This window comes from Callionymus lyra, chromosome 1 (assembly GCF_982586985.1).
Source record: "Callionymus lyra chromosome 1, fCalLyr1.hap1.1, whole genome shotgun sequence".
Taxonomy (NCBI): Eukaryota; Metazoa; Chordata; class Actinopteri; order Syngnathiformes; family Callionymidae; genus Callionymus; species Callionymus lyra.
Window position 1 is genome coordinate 46,656,666 of NC_141818.1, and position 25,872 is coordinate 46,682,537.

General features: G+C 41.5%; 1 protein-coding gene across 2 annotated transcripts; it reads left to right on the plus strand.

The window, feature by feature from the left end:
• Positions 1-1,551: 1,551 nt before the first annotated feature.
• fam193a (family with sequence similarity 193 member A) lies at positions 1,552-24,398 on the plus strand. Of its 2 annotated transcripts, none has more exons than XM_087810340.1 (23): positions 1,552-1,918; positions 4,792-4,851; positions 6,366-6,608; positions 7,449-7,621; positions 7,694-7,861; positions 8,932-9,178; positions 9,252-9,376; positions 10,353-10,500; positions 10,576-10,650; positions 10,729-10,803; positions 10,908-11,023; positions 12,700-12,942; positions 13,017-13,155; positions 13,245-13,391; positions 13,548-13,817; positions 14,090-14,312; positions 15,334-15,621; positions 17,308-17,587; positions 17,821-18,007; positions 18,084-18,332; positions 20,163-21,021; positions 21,579-21,660; positions 23,532-24,398. In XM_087810340.1, exons 1-23 carry the CDS (start codon positions 1,718-1,720, stop codon positions 23,623-23,625), a joined length of 4,692 nt encoding a protein of 1,563 aa, XP_087666466.1. In that variant the 5' UTR covers positions 1,552-1,717; the 3' UTR covers positions 23,626-24,398. The 2 variants fall into 2 exon arrangements, with proteins under 2 accessions (XP_087666466.1, XP_087666475.1); XM_087810349.1 differs by having other exon boundaries at positions 13,065-13,155.
• The last annotated feature ends 1,474 nt before the right edge of the window (positions 24,399-25,872 follow it).

A 25,872-nucleotide genomic window follows, 5' to 3' on the forward strand; every position in this document is an offset into this window, starting at 1 on the left:
CACTTTCAATTCTGTGAATGTTGTTAGGGGCGCAAGCAAAAAGAAAGACGAAAAATCCCTATTACAAGAATAAAATCACTTTTATTCTTTTATAGATTCGTTTTTTTCAAAACATTTCTTCAATTAACTTAACTTAAAAACTTGACGTTTTGAGGGATTAATATATACACGCAAAATTACACACAAAAAGGAGGGAAGTGTTTTGTGAAAAGTAAGTAAGTAATTTTTATTTATAGAGCGCTTTTCCAGACCAGGGTCACAATGCGCTTAAACAATCAAAACAATATTCAATAAAGTATATACTTTAAAGGTCAAGATAAAACTGATAACACAACAGGAGTTCCAGAAAATCAAGGGAAAGCCTGAACAAATAAAAAAGTCTTCAGAATTTTTTAAGTTGATCCTGAAAGAAACTGGCAGCCAGTGAAGAGTTTTAAGGATTGGAGAAATGTGAGTTCTTCTACTAGAGCGGCTCAGAATTCTCGCTGCAGAGTTTTGTGTTAACTGCAGGCGAGACAGTTTCTTCTTGTTTAGACACTTATTTAAACGGTTAGAATAGTCTTAAAGAGAAGACACAAACACATGGATTACGAAACTACATCCTTTTGTAGTTTAGTAACATAGATCTGTTATTTCAGATCAGATTCGGAGATCGGAGAAATGTGAGTTCTTCTACTACTACTACTAATAATGTAAATGAATAATAAATACAAAATACATTTGGTAATGCATTAAAACCATTTATACATGATCATACTTTGACATTACGAGGGCCGCATAAAAAAAGAAATTCTGGAATATTGGAATATTCTGGAATATTGTAACAGTTTGTTTTCATGTCTTAACAACAAGGATCTGTCTCGCCTGCAGTTGATTCAGAACTCTGCAGCGAGAATTCTAACCTGCTCTAGTAGAAGAACTCACATTTCTCCGATCCTTAAAACTCTTCACTGGCTTCCAGTTTCTTTCAGGATCAACTTTAAAATTCTGGTTCTTACTTTCAGATCTATTCATGGTCAGACCTTCCATCAGTGATCTGATCCAGACTTACACCCCAGCTCGGGCTCTGAGGTCTGTGGATCAGAATCTACTGATGGTTCCTGAACACGCTTCAGGACCAGAGGAGAGAAATCCTTCTAGGCTGTTGCTCCTAAGCTTTGGAACAATCTTCTCTCTCTTTGCGCTTGAAGGAGTCTACTGACTATTTTAAGAAACATCTTAAGATGTTTTTATATGTTCAGGCTTTTCCTTGATTTTCTTGAACTCCTGTTGTGTTATCAGTTTTATCTTGACCTTTAAAGTATATACTTTATTGAATATTGTTTTGATTGTTTAAGCGCTTTGTGACCCTGGTCTGGAAAAGCGCTATATAAATATAAATTACTTACTTACTTACTTACTTATGAGGGCCGCATAAAAAAAAGGCACTTTGCCCAGGTCCCGGTGTAGGCGGGGCGGTAACGCGAACTACATTTCCCACACTGCATTTCGGCGGTGACGTAGCGACGCTGCAACGTAGTCCAATGCCAGCAGGCTGTGGTAGCGCAGCAAGAAGCCATATTGGCGTACATGTAGTCGGCTTACACTTTCAACGGAGTGTCGGTCGTTTTCGTGGGGGGGTGTTAGACTCGTCTTTCTGGGATCGTGAGCGGGTGCCACAACACTCCGCGACTCCGCCAAGTGTCGACACCAAAGTTGTCTCCGTTGGGTTTGAAACATGAGTCCGACCGATGCTAAGCGAGGGGCCAAACGCAGGAAGAACAAGCGGGGCGGTGGCAGCGGCTGCGGCGCTGTCTGCACCAGCGGAGGCAAGGCCGGTGCTGCCCTGGCTACCTCGGCGCCCTCGGTGGTCAACTTCCTGGCACCGGGGAGCCCCGGCACCGGGACTTTAGGAGCGATGGCCTGCGTGAACGGAGAGGTGAGAACCGTGTGTGTGTCAGACCAGAAGCTAAAGTACCATCGACACATCTCTGACCAGGGCCCGGAAAAAAGGAGCTAGTTGGGGTAAAAAAAAAAGTGGAGACTCATAGGGGAGGTTATAATTTAAAATAAATACATTTTCCTTTTGTATTTTACCCTTTAATGCTTTTGTAATGTTTCTCTAAACGACCATAAACAAAAGACCGTCCAAGTAGGACCGAGCAGTAGCCGAAGTTGAGGATCGGTGGTGGAAACGACCACAAACTGGTCTATAAAAAGTACTTATTTGGTTTTAAATCCGTCTTAATGTGACGAGAAGACGTTTATCTACCGGTCACTGCTACAAACTCAAGTGCTTTCGACCCCGAGTTGTTATTTACCCGCTGGACAACGAATGCTAGCTGTGGCTAATGCTAGCAGCTCTGTAGTGTGGGGCCTTTTTTTGCCTTCAACGGACTTGTCATCTCGTTTTGTCTCGTTTTTTTTGTTTTTTTAAACTTCCATTACGATTGTTTGCGCCTCATAGCTAATGTAAACACTCACAAAGTGCAGTCTTTCGTTAGGTTTCACTTTATGCTGCGAGATGGTTTCGATACACCTGTGCAGCACAGACTGCTGCAGGGATCTGGTCCAGTTCTTATGGTTTTTGCTCTTCTTTAAGTATTGGACACAATCTAAATAATATTAAATGAATTACTCCACACTTTAAACGCAACCAATGTCAACGGTAATTATTCTATATTATTGATTATCATGATCTGAAATAACAGATCTATGTTACTAAACTACAAAAGGATGTTCCTAATTCATGTGTTTGTGTCTTCTCGTTTAGACTATTGTAACCGTTTAATTTCGTGTCTAAACTAGAAGGATCTGTCTCGCCTGCAGTTAACACAAAACTCTGCAGCGAGAATTCTGACCCACTCTAGTAGAAGAACTCACATTTCTCCCGATCCTTAAATCTCTTCACTGGCTGCCAGTTTCTTTCAGGATCATTTTAAAATTCTGGTTCTTACTTTCAGATCTATTCATGGTCAGACCTTCCATCAGTGATCTTATCGAGCCTTACACCCCAACTCGGGCTCTGAGGTCTGTGGATCAGAATCTACTCATGGTTCCTGAACACGCTTCGAGAAACATCTTAAGATATTCTTATTTTCCCTGGGACTTCTGTGTTTGTATTATGTCTTGGCCTTTTTAAGTATATATTTTAACTGTGTATTGTTTTTTGGCTTGGTGACCCTGGTCTAGAAAGGTGCTTCACAAATGAGTTACTTTCTTACTTACTATTATGATGGAAACAGCAGGTGGACTATGTTGAAATGCATCGCATTTGATGTCACGCTTTTTTCAAGTTTTTTTATTTATACAGCTGAGAATTTGATAAGAATTTCGACTTCTAAATAGAGATGCACCGATTTTGGTACCAAGCGAAAGCCTAATCCTGACTCGGAAGTTGGATCCGAAATCGGTGGGAAAAAGGGTCAGATCCGAGGACCTGATGAAGGCGATTTCACTCCCTTTGCAGTGACGTTCAAGATGAAGAGGCTCACAGTAGAAGCTCTAACCATCTAAAAACAATCATCATGTCAAAAAAATATGAGCCGTTTTTGAAAGACATAACAAAGCAGTTCATCTTTTCAGATATTCTGCACAGACAAGAGACGCTTCAGCATTAAACATAACAGAATAAATGCTTGAATTTATTTAGGTTGACTTTTCCTACAAGTAGTTAAAAATGAGGGGTTTTGTCTACTTGAAATTAATATTTAAGACCATGGTACTGTCTGCCCTCCTGTATATGTACAGTATGTATCATATGCATCTATATAGATCAGTGGTTCTTAACCTTGTTGGAGTTACCGAACCCCACCAGTTTCATATGCGCATTCACCGAACCCCTCTTTAGTGAAAAATAAAATATGATTTTTTTTTAATTCATTGATATGTATATGATATGTTTCTTGTATTCCCCGTCTACTTGCAGCTTCAAGAAGTGTTCCTTTAGTTTTGCCGGTGCGAGACTAGAGTTGCTCAACTTGCCGTTGCAAATCATGCAGATAGTTCTCTCACCCCCATCACATTCCATATACATGTGAATCCATGTTGTACATATTCGTCCGACCACGTTCTTCTTTTTCCCAACATAGTTAGTATGGATTAAAGTATTAACAAAGAAATCACACCACGTACTACCACGACAGTTGCACTTTGACTACTGAGCACTAAATTCACCCCAGGACAGATCGGCCAAACAGTGTAGCATGATCAGCTGCAGCCCAAGTGTGTCACCACGAATTTATACGATAATTCGGGTGTGTCCGGACCTCCGCGGCGGAGGCTCTGCCGAACCCCTAGGGTTCGATCGAACCCAGGTTAAGAACCACTGATATAGATCTATATGATATGTATATAAAGTTAAAGATATGGCTATTTGAACATTATTGTTTAATGAAGGTAAAAGGTTACAAATGTGTAAATCATATCCTGTTCTGACATTTTGTGTTTACTTAAAATGATTGACACTTGCAGGGTTGTTTGTTGTTTCTTTTAAAATGATCACTTTGTTTATAGTCTATTGTGTTTCAAAGATTGGCTTTGATTTCTTGCTGGTAATGAGGTTAACAAAGTTCACGATTTAAATGTATTTTTTTTATGTTTATTTTAATAAATAACAACTTTGTAGTACAATATTTTGTCGTTTTTGCTTTTTATTAAAAGCAAGGCTGGTGTTATCTCACAAGTAGGGCAAAAAAATAAATATTCTCACACTTAGTATTGGTCGATAGTCAAAACCGGGACCGTAAAAGTGTGATCGGTGCGTTCCTACTTCTAAAAACTAATTTGCAATGTCCTTTTTTTCCCTCTTAGGTCAACACGCCACAGTTCACAGAAGGACCAGTGAATGCAGACTTCTCTGGGGTCCTTCAGGTACTTTTTAGATCCCACAGTTTTATGATGACAGTTATGTAGTTTAAAATATGTTACTAGTACCGTTATCGGATAATCGTATTTTGCCACATCTTGTTGCATTTTTATTTCATCGTCACTATAGTATGTAGATATGTTTTTCATCTTCAAGAAACATCTCAAGACATTTTTATTGGTAAAGGCTTTTCCTTGATTCTCTGAGACTCTTGTGTTTGTCTCTGTGTTGTCTTGACCTTTTAAGTAGTTCATTTTATTGGGTATTTTTTGATTGTTTAAGCGCTTTGTGACCCTGGTCTTGAAGAGGGCTCTATAAATACTAATAACTTACTTACTAATGAGTAAAAGATGGGTGTTTTCATAATAAAGGCATTTGTTATGAATGTTTTTGCAAGTAGATGGTGAAGGACGTTCAGAGTAATAACAATGACAAGTTGACTGCTTATTATTTATGGTTATATAAATAGGCTTATTTCAAATTCTCAAAGTTTTATACACCACCCAAAAATCCCTAATTTGTCACTCAAAGGTTGCACATTAATGTTCAATGTGAATTTCTGCAGTTTTGTTCCTTTAAAGCTCAGACTCGAAATGTATAAATACATCTTTGCTTCATATGGTTCAATCTGTTTCAGCGAAATTGCAAAAAATCTGTAAGAAATTGTGGAATCACTGCTTTTTCCGTTAATTGAATTTATTCTTGTATAATTCTGGAATCTTCAGCTCTATTCTTATCATCAATAAACTAGTGCTTGCTCCAGAAAGCCACAGCGTCTTCTGGTAGTCACAACAACAAAATGAATACAGAAACATGAAAGGCGAGTAAAAAGAAAAGGACATATATGGGTTGAGAAGGTAGCTGTTAGTTTTTTGTTAAGCTGGTTGACGAAGGTTGTGTAAAAGATGGAAATGTACTAATAATAGTCTTACAATTATTTCAATGAAATGGTTCAGTCATATGCTGTTACTGCATGATACTGGTGTTGTCTTATAACTTATTCAAATCTTAGTTTGTGATCGTATCTAAAATCAACTGTCTTTAAAAAAAAAAAAAACGTATTAAATTATTGAACCCTTTATCTCACATGGATACAAATCTATATCTAGCTTTTGCCCAACAGTTAAACAACAGTGAACCGTTCAACCTGTTTTGCTGGGTTTCTCAAAAGAAAATAACAATTATCTTGTTCTATCTTCTAAATGTTGTGATGCGCAAGTAGTTATTTTCCATCTACTCTTAATCTTGAACTAGATTCATATTCATGTGTTCGTCTTGGCATGTAATACGGAATTCAATTAACTAAAAACCTCTTAAGACTTTTTTCTAGACAGTTATCACAAAAGCTCCTTTTCAAATAAATGGAATAAACACGATTCAAGTATAGGGTTTTTGTTGCTATATTCTAATTAAAGAAGGAAATAACGGGGATCCGTAGCTGTCATGTTCACTGATCAAAACGATGTTTTAATGGCAGTAGACAGAAGCTGTAACGCCGTGTACACCTCGCCCCCTACAGACCCCGTTTACATTCGGCTTGAACCAGCGAGCGCCTTACACAGCTGGCGATCGCTGTCTTTTATGTCGCTGCGAGCGCAAGGATGGCGCTCTGCCTCCGGAAGACGCCGTCTTGGGCCAGAATGGCATGGCGCAGCCAAACAAGACCCCCAGCGCCATCCAGCTGCCTCTGTGGGTGTGCACCGACTGCAGGCGCACCGTGGAGAAGGAGGACCGGAACACTGCTCTAGAGCATTCATTGGTGGTGAGTCTCGCATGATCGAAATAGCGTTTCAAATTAAATCTTGAGTCATGGCAGAGGACAGTCGATGGTTTCTACTCCACCTGTCCCACCGTCGCGCAAATTGGTCTCGCATCACTTTAAGGTCACCTCGAACTGTGTGGATAATCTCGCATGATATTACATTTGTGGGTGAGAACAGCAGTATCTTAAAAAATATTTTAAAAACCCTGAAACGATTGTGTTTACGCCTTAGCTGAATATATATATAAAGCAACTCTTGTTTGCATCTCTTGTGACTCGGCATATACAAAATGCCTTTTCTTCTGAGTCATGAGCCCATGACATTTGTACACATTTCTCAAGACGTTAATATGGTATTCGACTGTTTTTTTGTTCACCAAAGGTTGGACGATTTCAAAGCTATTTCCCTCAAAAAGACCACAACCAACACCATCTGACCTCATGTCCTTCATATGCAAATAGTTTGAATTAAAGTCCACGCCCACTTCCTATGGAATTGTGGGTTAATGTGTTGACTGTTGTGTCTTCGCTTACATCACATCTTTACTTAAAAGTCGTGACTATCGTCGTTTGCTCAGGTCAGTTTTTGAAAAGAAGAAAGTCAGATTGAAGGTTTAAAGTTGACAAAATGTTGTTCTTTATAATAAAGAAATGAAGCTTAATGTAAGCTAACCATTTAAAAGCAAAACGTATTCTAATTGGTGCATCTTTATCATGAAATATCTACATTATCTTAGTGCATAGAAGATTCCAGTGCAATCATAAATCGTATTTATAATCCAATAGATCTTTTCATGCTATTAATTGATGATGCTTTTTTGGTTGTTTTTTTTTCTTCAGAACCAAGACTTTTTCCTCCACATGCCCGTGACTAACGGCAACCAGGGTCAAGACGCAGCCACCGGGGACAGGTTCACCACGGCGGCGACATTACCCATCCCTCCTGCGCCTGAGCTCGCCTCGTCGCTGCCCACTGACGCCGTGTGCACTTGTGACGCCTGCAACGAGAGGCGGTCAGTCCGAAACCGGTCACATGAATCGTATGTTGGTGGACGTAAGCCTTGACCGTGGTCGTCAATTCGCAGGGATCTCACGACCGAAAACGAACGGGAATCGCAGCAGCTGCAGTACCACTGGTCAGAAGTCCGCTACTTTGTTCGCTGCGTCTACCGTCAGTCGGGAACCTCGCTGGCAGATATCCCCGACCAGCCGCAGGAGTTGGACAAGGATGGAGTGAAGGAGCTGGTTGACAGGTAACGTCTGCTTATGTTACCCCTTTCTGCCACCGGGGGGCCGCGGTTAGCCGTTAACCAAATGGACTTGAAAAGCTCTCAATTTGAACAGACTAATCACTGCTAATCATGAATCATAAAGATTAACAATCTGTCATATCGTAATGTATCCAATGTCCTGTGATTAAAATGTTAATGGAAAAACAAATTAAGAAAATCCTTGAGACACGGCAAGATACAGAAGAGTTTTTGTGAAGTAAAACTATTTCTTTTTTAAAATCTTAATTGGCTACATTCCTTTCTTTGTCACAGTTAAAGCAAAGTCTGTCAACTTTCCCACACAAGATTTGAGAGCTGATTACTGGGAGTAATTTACTCTTACCACACCTCAGAACTCAGGACTTAATAGGATTATTTTATTCAAGATTGTTAGTTGAAGGAACAGAAATGGTTGTGTATACATTTTATATCATCATCATTTTCATCCCCTTCAAAAAAATATTTGACTGTATTTTAACTGTTTTTTCTTTATTCAGAATATGTTTTGAATACTCATCAGTAGAGGATGTTTTCAAATTTCCTTTCGACACGTGTAGAAGTGAGTTGTTACCTTCATATAACCAGTTACAGCTCAGAATCCCACCAGACAATATCAAAAGAATATGATTATTCAAAAAATTTAAAAAAATAATTTATTATTGGTATTAGAATTTCAATCTCGGTGGAGAATGCCTTCGGTTTGAAACTTCTAATTGAATTATTAAATTTTTCTTAATAAGTTTTCAAAACATAAATTGTTCAATTACATTATTCCAAAAAATAATTGAATGCTTCAAAAATATTTTAAATAGAAAAACTATACAGTTTAATGTAATGGTTTAAGAAAAATCATTCAATATTCTGAAGGTACTGATATACTTCCGCAGACGTGCTTTTAATACTGAACACGTTGTTTATAAATGTGCCCCAAATATGTCTGTAATACGTCATCAATTCATTCACTTCCAAAATGAATTACTTGTATTTCAAGTTCAACTTTAGAGGCTCTAGTCTTACATCAATCAACCCTTACGTTTCATGCACCTGTTCAGACTCTGCGAGAAGGACCCGTATCAGCTGTACCAGAGATTGGAGCAGCAGGCTCGGGAGTACGTCTTGGAAATGAAGGTGCGGCTGCTGAGGCATCTATCGGCCGGTCCTAAGACGACGGGGCTCCCGGGAACTGTGGCTGCAGCCCATGGTCCTCCCCAAGCTCACCAGTTCATCTCGCTTCTGCTGGAGGAATACAACGGCCTCTGTCAGGCTGCACGCACCATCAGCAGCTTCTTAGTCACCCTGGTGAGTGCTCTCAACACTCTGGTCTTCAAATGGCAACCATTTCATTGGACTCTCTGTGTTGTTTTTTTTTAAGGAGAAAGAACATCTCCAGAAATTCCAGGTGACATGGGAGCTGCACAACAAGCACCTTTTTGAGAATCTGGTCTTCTCTGAACCCATCTTGCACAGCAGTTTACCTGCACTGGTTTCACAGCTAAAGTAAGCTTCCATTTGTGTAAACTGTTAGTTAATTTATTTTATAAATATGATTTAAATGATTTGGTAATTCATTCATGTTATTCAAACCACAAGGTCATATAAGCTTCTTTAGTGTTCACTAAGGATTTGCCCCTAAATATATATATAAAAAGAAATTCATTACAAAATTATTGAAAGTTCCATATTTTCCGGACTATAAGTCGCTCCGGAGAACAAGTCGCACCAGCCATAAAATGCATAATAAAGAAGGAAAAAAACATATATAAGTCGCACTGGAGTATAAGTTGCATTTTTGGGGGAAATTTATTTGATAAAATCCAACACCAAGAACAGACATGTGATCTTGAAAGACAATTTAAAATAAAAATAGAATAGAGGCAACAACAGGCTGAATAATTGTACGTTACGTTACATGAACTGAGAACCTGGTATGTTAACATAACATATGAAGAGTTATTCAGAGAACTATAGTATAAATAACTAAGAAGTTTACCAAACCATCCATGTAACTCCAAATAACTCATCACATGAAATCTTCATCCTCGTATCACTTTTAAACAACTAACTAACTCTGGAGGTAGAAGATGCTTCCTCTTCTACGTGGAAATTATCAACACAGGCCTAGAGCGCCCTCTTGCGGTTTAGTGTGATAATAACATGTGAAATTATATACCGGTAATAATGTGTGAATAATTTCACACATAAATCGCTCCAGAGTATAAGCTGCACCCCCGGACAAACTATGAAAAAAAACTGCGACTTATAGTCCGGAAAATACGGTAGGTTGAATTCCAACATGGGGCAGCTGCCACAGTGAAGTACTATTTTAATTAATTCTAAATAAAACAAGGTATCGCTGTTTTGAGTTTGTGGTGAAGGAAGAGTCAAAAAGACAAAGCTCTCCATTTATCTGCCCATCTATCTTTGTACCCGCAGCGAGATTGAATTGCTGTAAAATTCTCAAACTGTTCCTCAGGCATGGCATCTCCTCCCTTGACTCCTGCAATGAGGATCTGTACAGGACCTTGTTAGAGACTTTCCAGCAGCTGCAGCAGGAGATGCATTCAGTATCCGCACAATGGCAGGAGTGTGAAAAGCGGATAGACGACTACGTCGACGAACAGGTAAATCTCGTTGCATCTCGTCACTCGCGACTATGATTTTTGAGTGTTGGTCATAATCGAAGAATTGAATTGCAGCTGCTCTTCAAAGTGGATGGTCAAAGTGTCGCAAACCAAAGAATCGAGCCGCACAAGTCCTTGATTAGCAAAACTGTAAGTGGTTCCAGGAGAATATTTAGAATGTTGCAATCAAAGCATCGACAAGTTTGCTTTATTTCATTATTTTTTCAGACTTTCAAGTCAAAGCAAAGGATGCTGAAGGAGGACTGGGAGTTCTTCAAACAGAGAAGATACATCGAAGAGCAGGTATGACAAGACTAATGACTTGCAAAAAGGAGTGTGACCTTTTCCACACGGGCTTAAAGGAACGTCTTATTAGTTTCCTAACGTTGAGATTTTGTTGGTGGTAGGTTCAACCGCACGCGACGAAGCTGCCCTGTGGTGACAACAATTTCTCCGATACGATGAGAATGCTCTCGTCTCGTCTCAATATTCCAGACTGTCCCAACTGTAATTACAGACGAAGGTCAGTGCAACCTTATTTCAAAAGACTTTCGCTTAACAAACGTGTTGTTTTTCAGGAGCGGATCCTTGTGATTTCATATTTGAAGTCGCCACAGTAACATTGGGGTTGTTTTTTAGTTATTAAATCAAGTTTCCTGGTTTTTGGCATTTTTTTGTTGTTTAACACTGCTGCAGACAAATCAAAGGAAACTGAAAACTATCAGTTGGTTTCAGTCGTACCTCGCTAACCGTTAGAATCAACGACAAAATGTCACCTTTCAAAGCCTGTACAACGGGTGTCCCACAAGGTTCTATTCTTGGGCCGTTACTATTTAGCTTGTACATCAAAGATCTGCGACGATGTGTGGGTCTTGATGTACGCTGATGATACGGTCTTCTTTACACGAGGCCCCGACGTAAATTCTGTAGCAGCTAGGCTCTCTACAGCAATGACGAAAGCAGCTCCTGCTTTACACTGAACGTGGAGAAGCCGGTCTCAATGTTCTTCTCGAACAGACCAATCCAAAGTGTCCTTCCAAATATCTACGTGGATAATTTCACAATCGAAAATGTAGAGGAAGTGAAATACTTGGGTGTCGTTTTGGACCCTACTCTTTTCAGCACATTGCAGACCTTTTTCACATGTTTTTTAAAACTAACATTGCCGACTTTAAACACGTCAGGAGCACCTTATTATTAGAAACAGCGAAATGTTATTTTCATGCAAAAAAAAACACATTTTTTGTACTGCTTGTCATCATAGTCCCAAGAAAAACCCACAGTTTTAAACTCGCTTAGATCTTTTCACAGCCAGGCCTTTAAAATCCTTGATCAGAAACGGCGTTGCCATCCATTGCTTCATCCTTGAAAAACATAAAATCTTGAGCTTTGATAACTTGATAAGGTTCTCCAATATCTGTCTGGTACACAAAGTCCTTCATGATGCTGCCCCTCCTCCCCTAAAGACCTATGTACAGCCATGCTCTAAACTAACAAGCAGAGCTTTAATGTCGGTGTCCAGGGGCGACTGCAATGTTCCCAAAAGATAGTCCGCGTTCTCTCAATCAGCCTTTTCATACAAAGGCATCAAAGAATGGAACAGACTCCCAGACAATCTAAGGAACAAAGCAGATTTTCATCGCTTCTCACAGGCTGTCAAAGACTGGCTTTTAGACCACCAGTCCTGCTTGCACTAATAGTACCAGACGGGTATTTGGAATTTTTTGGCATATTTTGACATTATTCGATTGTACTGTGTTTTTGTATATTATTGTGTTTTTGCTTTATTTGCATGTGATGTATTATGTAAACTGTCTGCATCTTTGTTGAGGACTACAGATGGAAAGTAAACTTGTGCTAAATCTGGTTCAGCAATCTTTTTAATGTAACTGCACATTGTCCTTTTAAATAAACTGAAGTTAAAATTGAAAGGACGAGCCCCCAATTATTCATACCCCAAGCAAATTTTGACTAAAAGTTACTTTGATTCAACACTTCATTTTTTCAAGTCTATAGCAAGTTTAGCCATTTGTTGTATTTCCTGGATGAAAATGTATTATATGGTTGAAGTAAGTGGGTAGAAAAGTATAAATGAAGCATAGAAAGCATTTTCAGTTTTGTCTTAAAATGTCTTGAACCTCACTTGGACCCTGATGGATATTGTTGTTGATATCAGTGTCACGTTTGTTTGTTGCACAGGTGCACATGTGACGACTGCAGTCTCTCCCACATCCTGACCTGTGGCATCATGGACTCCCCGCTCGCAGAAGACATGCACATCAAATTGCCGCTTCCAGAGGAACCTTCCCAGGAATACCTGTCGCAAGTCCACCCTCCCAGCCTCTCCTCTGGAAGCTCAGCATCCGGCTCCAACTCAAGCTCCCCCATTACGATTCAACAGAACCCCAGGCTCATCCTGCCCGAGGGGGATACGAACACATTGTAAGGCATCAGTCTGGTCTCGTGTTTATTTCCAGTGACGTGTTGAAAAATCCTCACCCTTATTGAAATTCCAGTATCAGCGATGATGATTTATTTGCGGACATCTGCCTTCTATCTCCCAGTTATGAGGACAACAATCTCATGAACTCTGCCGTGAATGGACTCTGCGGTGACATAAACGGGAAAGGTGACAAGTCGACATTGAAGTCTGGGGTACGTTTTAAAATGGCCTCAACGTTACAACTTTATAAACGATGCAACCTTCCGACACTCACCTCTGACCGAATCCCCCTCCCCTCAAGTCGTCCCACATGAGCAGCAGCAGTTCATCAGCCGGCGATGAGGATGACACTGAAGTTGCTGGCAACCTTCAGGACCAGCAGGAGGGGCCTTCGTCACACCAGACCAACACTCCGCCGCCTTCTTACAGCCACCACCAGCACCAGCAGGTATTTATCGATTATGGACTTTGATTCAACCGATCAGGGCCCTGGCGCTTTTGACGACAAAAGAAGAAAATCCATGAATGCCAAAAATATGTCCGTTATTTGTTATAAGACATCTTCACGAAGTTTATTAACTATTTGTCAAATGTGTCACTAAAGGTAGAGCAACTCCAGCACGCCTGCGAGTGCCACGTGTGCAACCAGGAAACCTGCTCCTCTCTGGGCTCGACCACATGCCTGCTCCCCAACCGCCTCCATGCAGGCCCCTCTGCAGTGGGTCACCAGTACTTCACGGATAGCAAGACTCCGACAACCCCTCCGGCCCACCATCTCTACCCTCACATTCACGGCCACCTGCCACTACAGAACTTTTCCCGCCCTCTATTACACCCCACACTCTATCCCCCTAGTCCTCCTCTAAAACACAAGGTAAGGGCTACAAATGTTGATCTTGAATTTTGTTCATTTGTTGTCCCCGTAAACCACAAACTTAGGGGCCAGTAGGGGCCTGCCGAGTCAATTCATGTTGGTCTGCCGGAAGCTTGGCTAATAAAATCCAAATGGATTACAGTTCATGTTGATATGGTGACTTATATATATGTTTGAGATAAAATGTAGAAAGTGTCCTTGATAATCTGTCACACTTGTTTCCGTGGGACCTTTTTGAAAATCCTTGTTTTATTTCATTTTCTTTTTAAAAGCCTTTACCCCGGAACTCCACGTCCAACCACTCTGTGGCCAAGCAGCCGGCCTTCAGCCCGTCACTACCCGACCACGTGTACCAGAACTGCTTTGGCAATGCGGGTGCCACCAGCGACTGGAACAGCTCGCTGCAGTGCTTCTCGCTCAAGTTCGAGAACTTGTGCGACGCCGCTGCGATGAAGCCGTGGAGCCCTTCGGTGCTGCTGCCAGAGTCGCTGCCAGGTGAGGAGTCTGAGCCGGAAACTATGAATAATGTATTACAAGGGTTGTAGAGAAGTGGGTTTTTTTAGGAGGAAAAAAGAAAAGGAGCAGGAGAAAAATGTTTGTTTTTTTTGCCATTTTTAAATCCAATAATCCAGTATTATTACAGTAGAAACTACAAAAGTATATACATCGATATATACATGTTAAGACTGTCAATAAGACCTGTCAAAATTATGTCACTTGCCATATTTGATGGGTAAACAAATCGAAATTCAAAATAAAACCTAATATCTTCGATGAGTTCAAAACAAAATTGAGAACATTTAGTAATTAACACCGACACTATGTAGTTTGCATCTGGTCATAAAGCTTATGTGACATAATTAATTTAATAATTCAAAATGTTTTACACTCTCGGTCCACAAGAAATTTGTTAGAAGGCTGGACTTACTTGCAGTGTTTTGAAAATGATCAGATAAAAATAGATTTTCCTTTTCCTAGCAGCTCCTATGAACAATTGTGTGATTAGAATATTCAACATTTTAATAATGTATATAGTTGAATGGAACCACGAAAAAGTAAATGCTGTATTCTCACCTTCATAACATCATACTCTATAAATACTTCTAAGCCATCCGATGTGATGGAGCTGAAGTATTTAACATAATTCCAATAAGAAACTTTCACTCTAGAACTTAAGTTTTTTCTTTTATTACATTATTGCTTTAAATGATAATAGTTTAAGCTCGTTTGGTAGAAACACAGTTGCTCGCAGCCTTATTTTGGGATTGACACAATGCCCAACTAGCATCCATACTTTGACTCATTTTATAATTTTATAATTCAGTAAACGTTCTTGCTGCGACTCTTAAAGCAGGTGCAGGAGACTCTCTACGAGTTATCCTAGCAGACCTTCCCCAGCCTCTGCTTTCATATCGTTTCTAGACCAAATATGAGTTACAGAAGTGTGGACTCCTGTCTGTGGTTCCAAGAGTGAACAGCGGTCCGTCATCCTCACCCTTTCCCGCCTTCTCCTCAGGCAACATGCTGGGACCCTCCCTCGCCGACGTTCCGTTACCCCCGACATCCATGAACATCCCCTCCATGCCCACTCCCGTGCCACCCTCCTGTACATCGTCGTCATTGTCATCGTCTTCGTCCTCGTCGTCCTGTTGCTCATCGGAAGCGAAGGAGCAGAAGAAGAGCGGCGCCAAGAAGAAATGTCTATATAATTTCCAGGATGCCTTCATGGAGCCAAATCAAGCATTAATGGCAAATCCTGCCGCCATGTCCTCGTCATCCTGCAGCGCCACCACCCTCCAGTCAAGTAAGGACGCATCTAGTAAATTATACTTATTAACACTTTATCAGAGGATGAATGCTCAGTTAATGACTTCACGAGTGTGTGTGTGTGTGTTGAAGTTGTGTTCATTTTCCGTGGCCAAGGTACTGAGAACTTTTTCAAGCTGGTGACACTTCAGTTTTCACTGTAGCAATTGCATAATTCTTACAGTGGGTGGAGCCAAGAAACGAATATGATCCATGGCATCCATAGTGTTGTTTTAACCAAGTATAACTCGTATGGTATTTTTCCGAGTAAAGAGAACACCGAATTATACAATGTGTTATAGCTTCGTGCCAAAACATTTTGACTGATTTTTGAGTGCCGAGGTACCTTTATAAAATCATTTAGAGGTCGATAAGCACAACAAGAATTAAAACTAAAGGCTCACTGTCGATTTTAGAATAAAACCCCTTTATTTAATCTTAAGTGCGCCCTATAGTCCGAAAAATCCAATATTAAAAAAAAGTTTTGCTAACCATATAGCCCTGTATTGACGTCCAAATATCGTCTGTGTAGCAGAAGTTAAACATGACGTCACAGAAACGATCAAGCTCTTTATAGATGACGCCATCGCTACTTGTTTATGCCAAAAGTAGTTTAGTTCATTTCTTTTGTCCTTCATCTCGACTTAGATGTGGTCCGGTGATCCATCAATGCCACGTCCGTGAAACAAAGAGCAAGAAGCACATTTCAGCTCGGTTGATAAACCAATCTGTCAGTTGCGACTGCAATACAATCTCTCCTGTATGCGCATTGCGTTTGAATCCCTCTCTGCGTTGGAACCCCCATTCCCGAACCCACAGCACGGTCAGACTCTCGTGGCGCTGCAGGTCTTCAAGTTAGGCCCGGCAAAGACGGAAGTCCGTGTTCAGTCATGAATAGGAAGCCGTGCCATTTTTCCTTCACTCTGGAAGGACATCAGACGGTAGAAATATCTTTCAAAGTTGAGCAGTGTGGAGCCAATGGGGTGCAAGTATTCCCCATCATTACTCCTGTTCCCTCGACGCCAGGTACTGAAACTACTCTCTGATCGATGTCATAGCAATAAACGGGGAACTCTCTAACAGAGCTCAGGCTATTGATGTCGTAGCCACCATGTTGGAATACCAAAGGGTTTTTCGTTTTAACTTTGAACTATTCATTGTCACTTAAATTCTGTTAAAAGGATTTTAGTTTTAGTATCGCACAAATCTATCTTTAAATTTGCCACTTTTGTTTTGACAATATTTCTACAGCCCGTTTATAACGGCGAAGAATCACCTCTCTGGCCTAGAGGTTACTATGCCGACAGTGCCTTTAATGTTTAGGTCCCTTTATTTGGAGTCTTCTTTGCTCTGCAATGACTTGTGAAGTTGTAACGTGGGACTGTTTTTGGAGCAGTAGAGGCTTTTTTGGCGAGATTGTGTCAACAGAGAACCCCCCCCCCCTCCCCCCCAATCACTTATTTTCAATATATTATTACACTTATTTCACTTTCTCCCTTTTTTCTGCATATTAATTTCAACTTTTGAAAAGCTGTTCATCCCCTGTCTAAAGAAAATGTTTCCAAGAGACCTGGGCCCTTTCATAAGAATTGTAAAAGAATTTCAGCTTTTCAAATGTCTTTTCTCCAAATTTTCAAGGTGATTCTTTTTCTCAAAGCCGAGCTTTTGATTCCGTCTCCTTCAGGTGATGTGTTCCACAATCTTGGGAAGGAAGACCACAGGCACATGACTCCTGATCCATCCAGGAGCGGCACCAGCGTTCTGGCCGGGGTCTCTCCGTTCTCCGTCCCCTCCCTTCAGACCCCCGGCTCTCACCTTCCCACAATGGGGACGAAGCCATTCCCGAAGGTGGCCGCTCCGGCACCGGAGTTTGCGGAGGACCACCCGGGTCTGTGTCTCTCGCCCGCGGACCCCCAGATGTCCTCCGCAGACGTCCCAATCAGCGCCCCGCCGAGTGTCTGCAGGTAAGTGCCGGGGATGCTTTTTAGTTTTTCTGTCATCGCTGGCTTTGGTGACGATTCTTGCTCCTTTATGACTATTGGAGCGGAGCCGTTTTCATTGGCATCATAAGGGTTAAAACTGTCAATGGAGGGGGTCAACAAATTCTAAAGTCTCCTCTTTCATGCACAAGTTACCCTCAACAAAACCAAAAAAACACTTCCAAAGAAATATCTTGAAAACCTTCTTCTCGCCGCAGTGATCCGGACTGCGAAGGCCACCGTTGCGACGGCAGCGGCGCGTACGAGCATCAGCCGTACGACGGCGAGGAGAGTCCCGACGAGGACAGCTGCTCCGAGCACAGCTCCTCCACCTCCACGTCCACCAATCAGAAGGAAGGAAAGTACTGCGACTGCTGCTACTGCGAGTTCTTCGGACACGGAGGGGTAAGAAACGTTCCGGGGCGAGACTTTGGTACACGGCGTTTTGAGAATGTAAGTGTCATGGTGTGTGATCCTCCAGCCTCCCGCCGCTCCCACGAGTCGTAACTATGCGGAGATGCGAGAGAAGCTGCGACTGCGTCTGACCAAGCGTAAGGAGGAGCAGCCGAAGCGCGAGGAGCATCACCCGGTGATCGAGCGCGAAGGCGGCGGCGGCGGCGTGGAGGACCATCGGCGAGTGGAGGACCTGCTGCAGTTCATCAACAGTGCCGACAGTAAACCTGCACAGAGTTCCAAAGCGGCCAAACGAGCGCGGCACAAACAGAAGAAGGTAAGTACGGGCGCTCGCCTCACCTTTAGCAGCAGATCATTAGCATTAAATCTTTTTTTTTAAAAACAGAGTATCGTGTGTCTCGCAGCGCATAATGACGACCAGAATTAGATTAATATACACAAATAAAACTATCAAAATAATCAAAAAGCCAAGTTAAATGAGTGGAAAAAACTTTATGTTCAAATGAGAGTCAACTTAACTTGCATTTAAATGTAAACAAATAACTACAAGGTGGCAACAGGGTCTTAAAATGAACATTTTGTGACTTTTAATGCTTCAATTCTTTGAAAATAATATGCATTAGAGTAATATTTAACATTTGACATTATTATTCATGGTTTATTTTCTAATAGTCATGACTCTGAAAACTAAATCATAGCCGCAGACATGACAAAGCTACGTAGTGTAGGTAGAACTTTATTGAATAATTGTTTTCTTCCAATTAGCCACAGCAATACAGCAATAATTCACACAAAAATTAATAAAGTTTTTAGTTTTAATAAAGGACAAGAAAAAAAGGAAATAAAGGGAAAGAACAAGATGATACAATCTAAGTCCAAGATAAAGAACATAGATCAAAGAAATATAACATTAAAATAAATAATACTTGTCTTCGTTCACACTGTTACAAACGGGTGATTTAATCCAAACGTCAGATAAACCTCAGCAAAAAAGAATTTAGTTGGAGGCACTATATGCTGCAGCCACTTTACTTATGGTGCTTACAAACCCCCATGATGCATTTCTTCACACTGCTCGATTTATTGGTGGTTGGTCGCTACAGTGTTGTAGTTTAACTACTTCTGTGTAAAGTGCTAGACGTCTGTGATGGGCTGGCTGGGCGGCAAAGCGTTATGGGAGCTGTTGAGTTCATCTTTGAGGGGTAGTAAGTAATTAATTCGTATTTATAGAGCGCTTTTCCAGACCAGGGTCACAAAGCGCTTAAACAATCAAAACAATATTCAATAAAGTATATACTTTAAAGATCAAGATAATACAGATGTTTCTTGAAGGAGTCAGTAGATCATCAAACACAGATGTTTCTTGAAGGAGTCAGTAGATCATCAAACACAGATGTTTCTTGAAGGAGTCAGTAGATCATCAAACACAGATGGTTCTTGAAGGAGTCAGTAGATCATCAAACACAGATGTTTCTTGAAGGAGTCAGTAGATCATCAAACACAGATGTTTCTTGAAGGAGTCAGTAGATCATCAAACACAGATGTTTCTTGAAGGAGTCAGTAGATCATCAAACACAGATGTTTCTTGAAGGAGTCAGTAGATCATCAAACACAGATGTTTCTTGAAGGAGTCAGTAGATCATCAAACACAGATGTTTCTTGAAGGAGTCAGTAGATCATCAAACACAGATGTTTCTTGAAGGAGTCAGTAGATCATCAAACACCGAGATGGTTCCAAAGCTTAGGAGCAACAGTCTGGAAGGATTTCTCTCCTCTGGTCCAGAAGTTCAGGAACCATCAGTAGATTCTGATCCACAGACCTCAGAGCCTGAGCTGGGGTGTAAGTCTGGATCAGATCACTGATGGAAGGTCTGACCATGAATAGATCTGAAAGTAAGAACCAGAATTTTAAAATAGATCCTGAAAGAAACTGGCAGCCAGTGATGAGATTGAAGGCCTCATATGCGATATTGGGTTTTTATTTATTTAAAATAATGAGCGTTAATTTCAACCTTTTAAAGTATCTTCACCCAAAAAAACAGTGTCACGTGAAAGTGTTTTATTATTAAAAAAAACGTTTTGTTCTGTGGTTTTCACTCTGCTCCGGTCCTGCACTAACTGTTAAATGCATAACCTGGTGTCGCAGGTGGAGGAGAGGGCCCGTCTAGAAGCCGAGACCCGTCTGAGGGAGGAGCAGCAGCTGCTGGAAGAGCAGGAGCGGCGGCGGCGCCAGGAGGAGGAGGAGGCGGCGCTGCAGAAGGAGCTGCTCCGGCTGCAGGAGCTGCAGCAGCACCGGGCGGCCAAGAAGAAAAAGCGCGAGAAGGCGAAGGAGAACACGGCGCCGCCTCAGAACAACCCGCAGCCGCTCAAGCAGACGGCGCAGAACGTCCTGGACAACCTGCACAACGGGAAGTCGCAGCTGCTGCAGAACCTCATCTGCCCGCCGGAGCAGAGGGGCGGAGCCAGGTCGGAGCCGGCGGCCCGGCCCGTCGCCCAGAACACCCCGAAGCGCAGCATCGAGAAGACCTTCTCCGCCGAGGAGCACGTGGCCTGCTCCGCCCCTCAGCTGGAGGTCGTCGGCGGCAAAGCCAAGGTCAAGCCGTCGGTGAAGACGTGCGAGGCTGCTGGAAGGAAGGAGCAGGACACCCTAAAGACCCCGGACGCCCCGGTGAAACTGGCCAACGGGGTCACAGACCACAAAACCTCCCGCAGCCGACCCACCGAGGCGCTCGCCCCCATTCCCGCGCCCGAGCCCAGGAGGGAGGACCGGAACAACAACAACAGGAGCGCCAGCGGGAAGAGGCACCAGCCACCTTTGACCCAAACGAAGGAGGACCGGAGAAGCCCACCTGTGACCAACGCCTCCCCGTCCCCCCCGCCGCCCACGCCCCAGTCCGACACGACCGAGCAGAACGGCAAGCCCCCCAGCGCGGAGTCCCCCCAGCCAAAGGGCAAAAACAAGAAGAATAAGAAGAAGAAGGGAGACAAGATGAACAACTCGATAGGTGGGTTCAAGGTCATTCACGAGTCCTTTATTGGGGGTTAATATTCAAGGGAAGGGGACACGAGGGGACAGAAGAAGATTCAAATATGTTCAATTCAAGGCCAGGACTTTTACTCTCTGGTCTTCTCCCTCTTTATGTGTAGTTTTTTGGGGTCATTTGTTCTTTCTTTTTTTCTACACTACCTCTGCTATGGCTTGTACTTCAGCTGGTAGAACATAGACAACTATTTTAGGTTGGGTAGAACTTTATTGATCCCTCAGGAGGTCTCCTTCGGGGATGGTTTTTTTCCCGATTAGACACAGCAATACAGCAATTATTCATAAATAATAAATCAAAATAAAATAAGAACAAGAACAAAGAGAAATAAAGAGAAAGAACAAGATCATCCAAGTCTAAAGATAAAGAACATAGATCAAAGAAAAATAACAAAGACAAAAGATACAAAGGCTAATTATCATGATATGATTAATAATTAATGATAATTAATGACAAACTAATTATCATGTGACGTCTGGAACCACAAATGTTTATTAACATCTTTCTATTCGCTCTTTCAGACGACGTGTTTCTTCCTAAAGACATTGATCTGGACAGCACTGAGATGGACGAGACCGAGCGGGAAGTGGAGTATTTCAAAAGGTGTGTGTGGATCCGTTATCGTTTCCCTGTTTTAGAAAATAAATTTAACTAGTGATAAGATGTTGAAGCTTCACGAAACCAGTGTCATGTTGTTCAGAGGTCAGTAGGTGGCGCCATCAGTTTAAAAATGATGTTTCATTAGAACGGTTGTTCAAAACGAAGGAAAATATTGCAGAGACCGCCATCTAGTGGACTCTGAAGATAGTGACACTGCTTCATGAAGCTTCATCAACACTCCCTCTCCTGAGGGAAACTCTCTTCATAGTCCACTCTGAAGATAGTGACACTGTTTCATGAAGCTTCATCAACACATCACTACCATCTAGTGGACTCTGAAGATAATGACACTGTTTCATGAAGCTTCATCAACACATCACTACCATCTAGTGGACTCTGAAGATAATGACACTGTTTCATGAAGCTTCATCAACACATCACTGCCATCTAGTGGACTCTGAAGGCAATGACACTGTTTCATGAAGCTTCATCAACACATCAGTACCATCTAGTGGACTCTGAAGATAATGACACTGTTTCATGAAGCTTCATTAACACATCACTACCATCTAGTGGACTCTGAAGATAGTGACACTGTTTCATGAAGCTTCATCAACACATCACTACCATCTAGTGGACTCTGAAGATAATGACACTGTTTCATGAAGCTTCATCAACACATCACTACCATCTAGTGGACTCTGGAGATAATGACACTGTTTCATGAAGCTTCATTAACACATCACTACCATCTAGTGGACTCTGAAGATAATGACACTGTTTCAGGAAGCTTCATCAACACATCACTACCATCTAGTGGACTCTGAAGATAATGACACTGTTTCATGAAGCTTCATCAACACATCACTACCATCTAGTGGACTCTGAAGATAATGACACTGTTTCATGAAGCTTCATCAACACATCACTACCATCTAGTGGACTCTGAAGATAGTGACACTGTTTCATGAAGCTTCATCAACACATCACTACCATCTAGTGGACTCTGAAGATAGTGACACTGTTTCATGAAGCTTCATCAACACATCACTACCATCTAGTGGACTCTAAAGATAGTGACACTGTTTCATGAAGCTTCATCAACACATCACTACCATCTAGTGGACTCTGAAGATAGTGACACTGTTTCATGAAGCTTCATCAACACATCACTACCATCTAGTGGACTCTGAAGATAGTGACACTGTTTCATGAAGCTTCATCAACACATCACTACCATCTAGTGGACTCTGAAGATAGTGACACTGTTTCATGAAGCTTCATCAACACATCACTACCATCTAGTGGACTCTAAAGATAGTGACACTGTTTCATGAAGCTTCATCAACACATCACTACCATCTAGTGGACTCTAAAGATAGTGACACTGTTTCATGAAGCTTCATCAACACATCACTACCATCTAGTGGACTCTGAAGATAGTGACACTGTTTCATGAAGCTTCATCAACACATCACTACCATCTAGTGGACTCTGAAGATAGTGACACTGTTTCATGAAGCTTCATCAACACATCACTACCATCTAGTGGACTCTGAAGATAATGACACTGTTTCATGAAGCTTCATCAACACATCACTACCATCTAGTGGACTCTGAAGATAATGACACTGTTTCATGAAGCTTCATTAACACATCACTACCATCTAGTGGACTCTGAAGATAGTGACACTGTTTCATGAAGCTTTATCAACACATCACTACCATCTAGTGGACTCTGAAGATAGTGACACTGTTTCATGAAGCTTCATCAACACATCACTACCATCTAGTGGACTCTGAAGATAGTGACACTGCTTCATGAAGCTTCATGGGACCAGCACTGATCCTCAAGAACTGTCTCGTCTCCGCAGGTTTTGCCAGGACTCCGCCCGACAGACCCGGCAGCGTCTCTCCATCAACTGGTCAAACTTTAGCTTGAAGAAAGCCACGTTCGCCGCTCACTGAAGTCGTCCTCGCCGAGACACAATCCGTTCCCCGGACCCCCCACATCTTCACTCGTCGCCCCCCCGCTGACCTCCTCTCCTGCTGTGCCCGAATCACACCCGCTGCCTTGCTTCGTTCTCATCACTGTCGCGGTTCCGCCGCGCAGTCCAGACAGGACTTTTTTTTTTGTTGCAGAACTTGAAACGGAATTATGAAACGCTACTGTAGTTCTTATTAATTTTCCATGCGTGCTTGTGTGATTTATTTCTTTTTTTTTTAGTCTGATTTGGGCATTTTCTATTTGACTGAATCGTATGGTCTGAAATTATTTTCCTGTATCGGCTTATGTGTAAGTCAAGATACTTGTGTATGAATGGTTTTCGTCTAAGAAAACAAAAAATATTATTGAGATGATAAAAAAAGAATAATTAATAATGATTAAAAGCTGTATTTATGATATTGTGGCTTATTATCCAGTCGTCTTCTCTTCCACAAATCTAACCGCCGGCTTGACCAACTTGCTCTCCTTTCAAACCTCGCTGCACCCCTAAATCACAGAACGTCCACAGGATAATACTTGACTGTTTTTTTTGTTTTTGTTTTGTCCGTAGCTTTTGTTTGATTTTCATTTTGACCAGTAGCCAGCGTGTATTAGGTCAATCCAAACAAACGATACTGACACAATCGGTCTGACGGAGTGTGTAATGTTTTAACACTGAGGCCAAACTGGGTACTTTTAACACATTGTTAAGTATTAAAAATGGTCTTTCTTTTTTGAAAGATGGAATACAGTAGTGTGGCGAGATGTTTCATGTGTCGAATCGTGTTTCCTTCATGCATGGGAATAAAAAAAGATGCAATAACGAGTGATGGTTCTGATGAAGCTTCATGAAGCAGTGTCATCATTGTCCACTAGATGGCGGCACTATTTTACTTTGTTTTGAACAACTGTTCTAATGAAACATCATTTTTAAACTGATGGCGCCACCTACTGACCTCTGAACAACATGACACTGTTTCATGAAGCTTCATCAGACCGTCACAGTTCATGGGCCAGTTCCCTTTTTGCACGTACCAAATTAAATTTGCACTTTTGATTGCGGGTACAAACTCTAGGAGAAGCGGTGATTCCAACTTAAGGATGATGCATAGTTTATAAAATATAAATTTATGGGTGACTCACAATGAAATCCAGGTCAACACCCTAAACAAAAGACGTTATAAAACGGCAAAAATCAAATGCAACAACATAAAAAACATAAAATGCTGCTCTTTCTGTTGGTTAATAAATACGTCGTCATATATGCAAAATACTAATCAAAACCTATGAAATAAAGATAGATTTGTTTGCAAAAGCAGGGATAAAAATGATGGCAACTTTTCTTTAAAGGCAGTTTAAAGACAAGTGTAAGAAGAAGAATAATGGTTACATAAGAGTTAAATTTGATATGATCTAGATAAGTGATGGACCAATGAAGCTTCATGAAACTGTCATGTTGTTTAGAGGTCAGCAGGTGGCGCCATCAGTTTAAAAATGTTTCATTAGAACAGTTGTTCAAAACAAAGGAAAATAGTGCAGAGACCGCCATCTAGTGGAAAGGAATGACACTGCTTCATGAAGCTTCATCAGACCATCACTGATCTTCATGCTAAGAATCCCTGCACATCTGGGTCTGTGTTACGACTCGTTAAACTATTGTAATTATCAAATCTTGCTCAATCCTGACCAGGGTGTGAGTAATGATATGAAACGACGACACTAATGGAAACCAAAGTTTTTACGAAGCCTCCCACAAGATCTGCTCCTCGTTTCCTCGCCGATGAGCTTCAAATACTTCTGTGGTCGTGTGTGAAAAAGGAAGTGCGCTGAAAGTAAATGTCACAGTGACGGCTTCCTCTTTTGTAGCCGGACCAGCTGAGACACAAAAAATCTCTCACAAATCTTGAGGTTCTTTCAGGGACTCACTTGTAATGTAAATGTGTAAAAGGTGAATCATGAGATTTATGAATGAGTATTTTGGAAGATTCCAGAGTTTGTACCGTCTAAGTCACTAGAGGTTTGTCCAGTAGAGTGAGAGGTTTTCATAGGTGTGTTAGGAGCTGCTATATGTGTGTGAGAGGTTTTCATAGGTGTGTTAGGAGCTGCTATATGTGTGTGAGAGGTTTTCATAGGTGTGTTAGGAGCTGCTATATGTGTGTGAGAGGTTTTCATAGGTGTGTTAGGAGCTGCTATATGTGTGTGAGAGGTTTTCATAGGTGTGTTAGGAG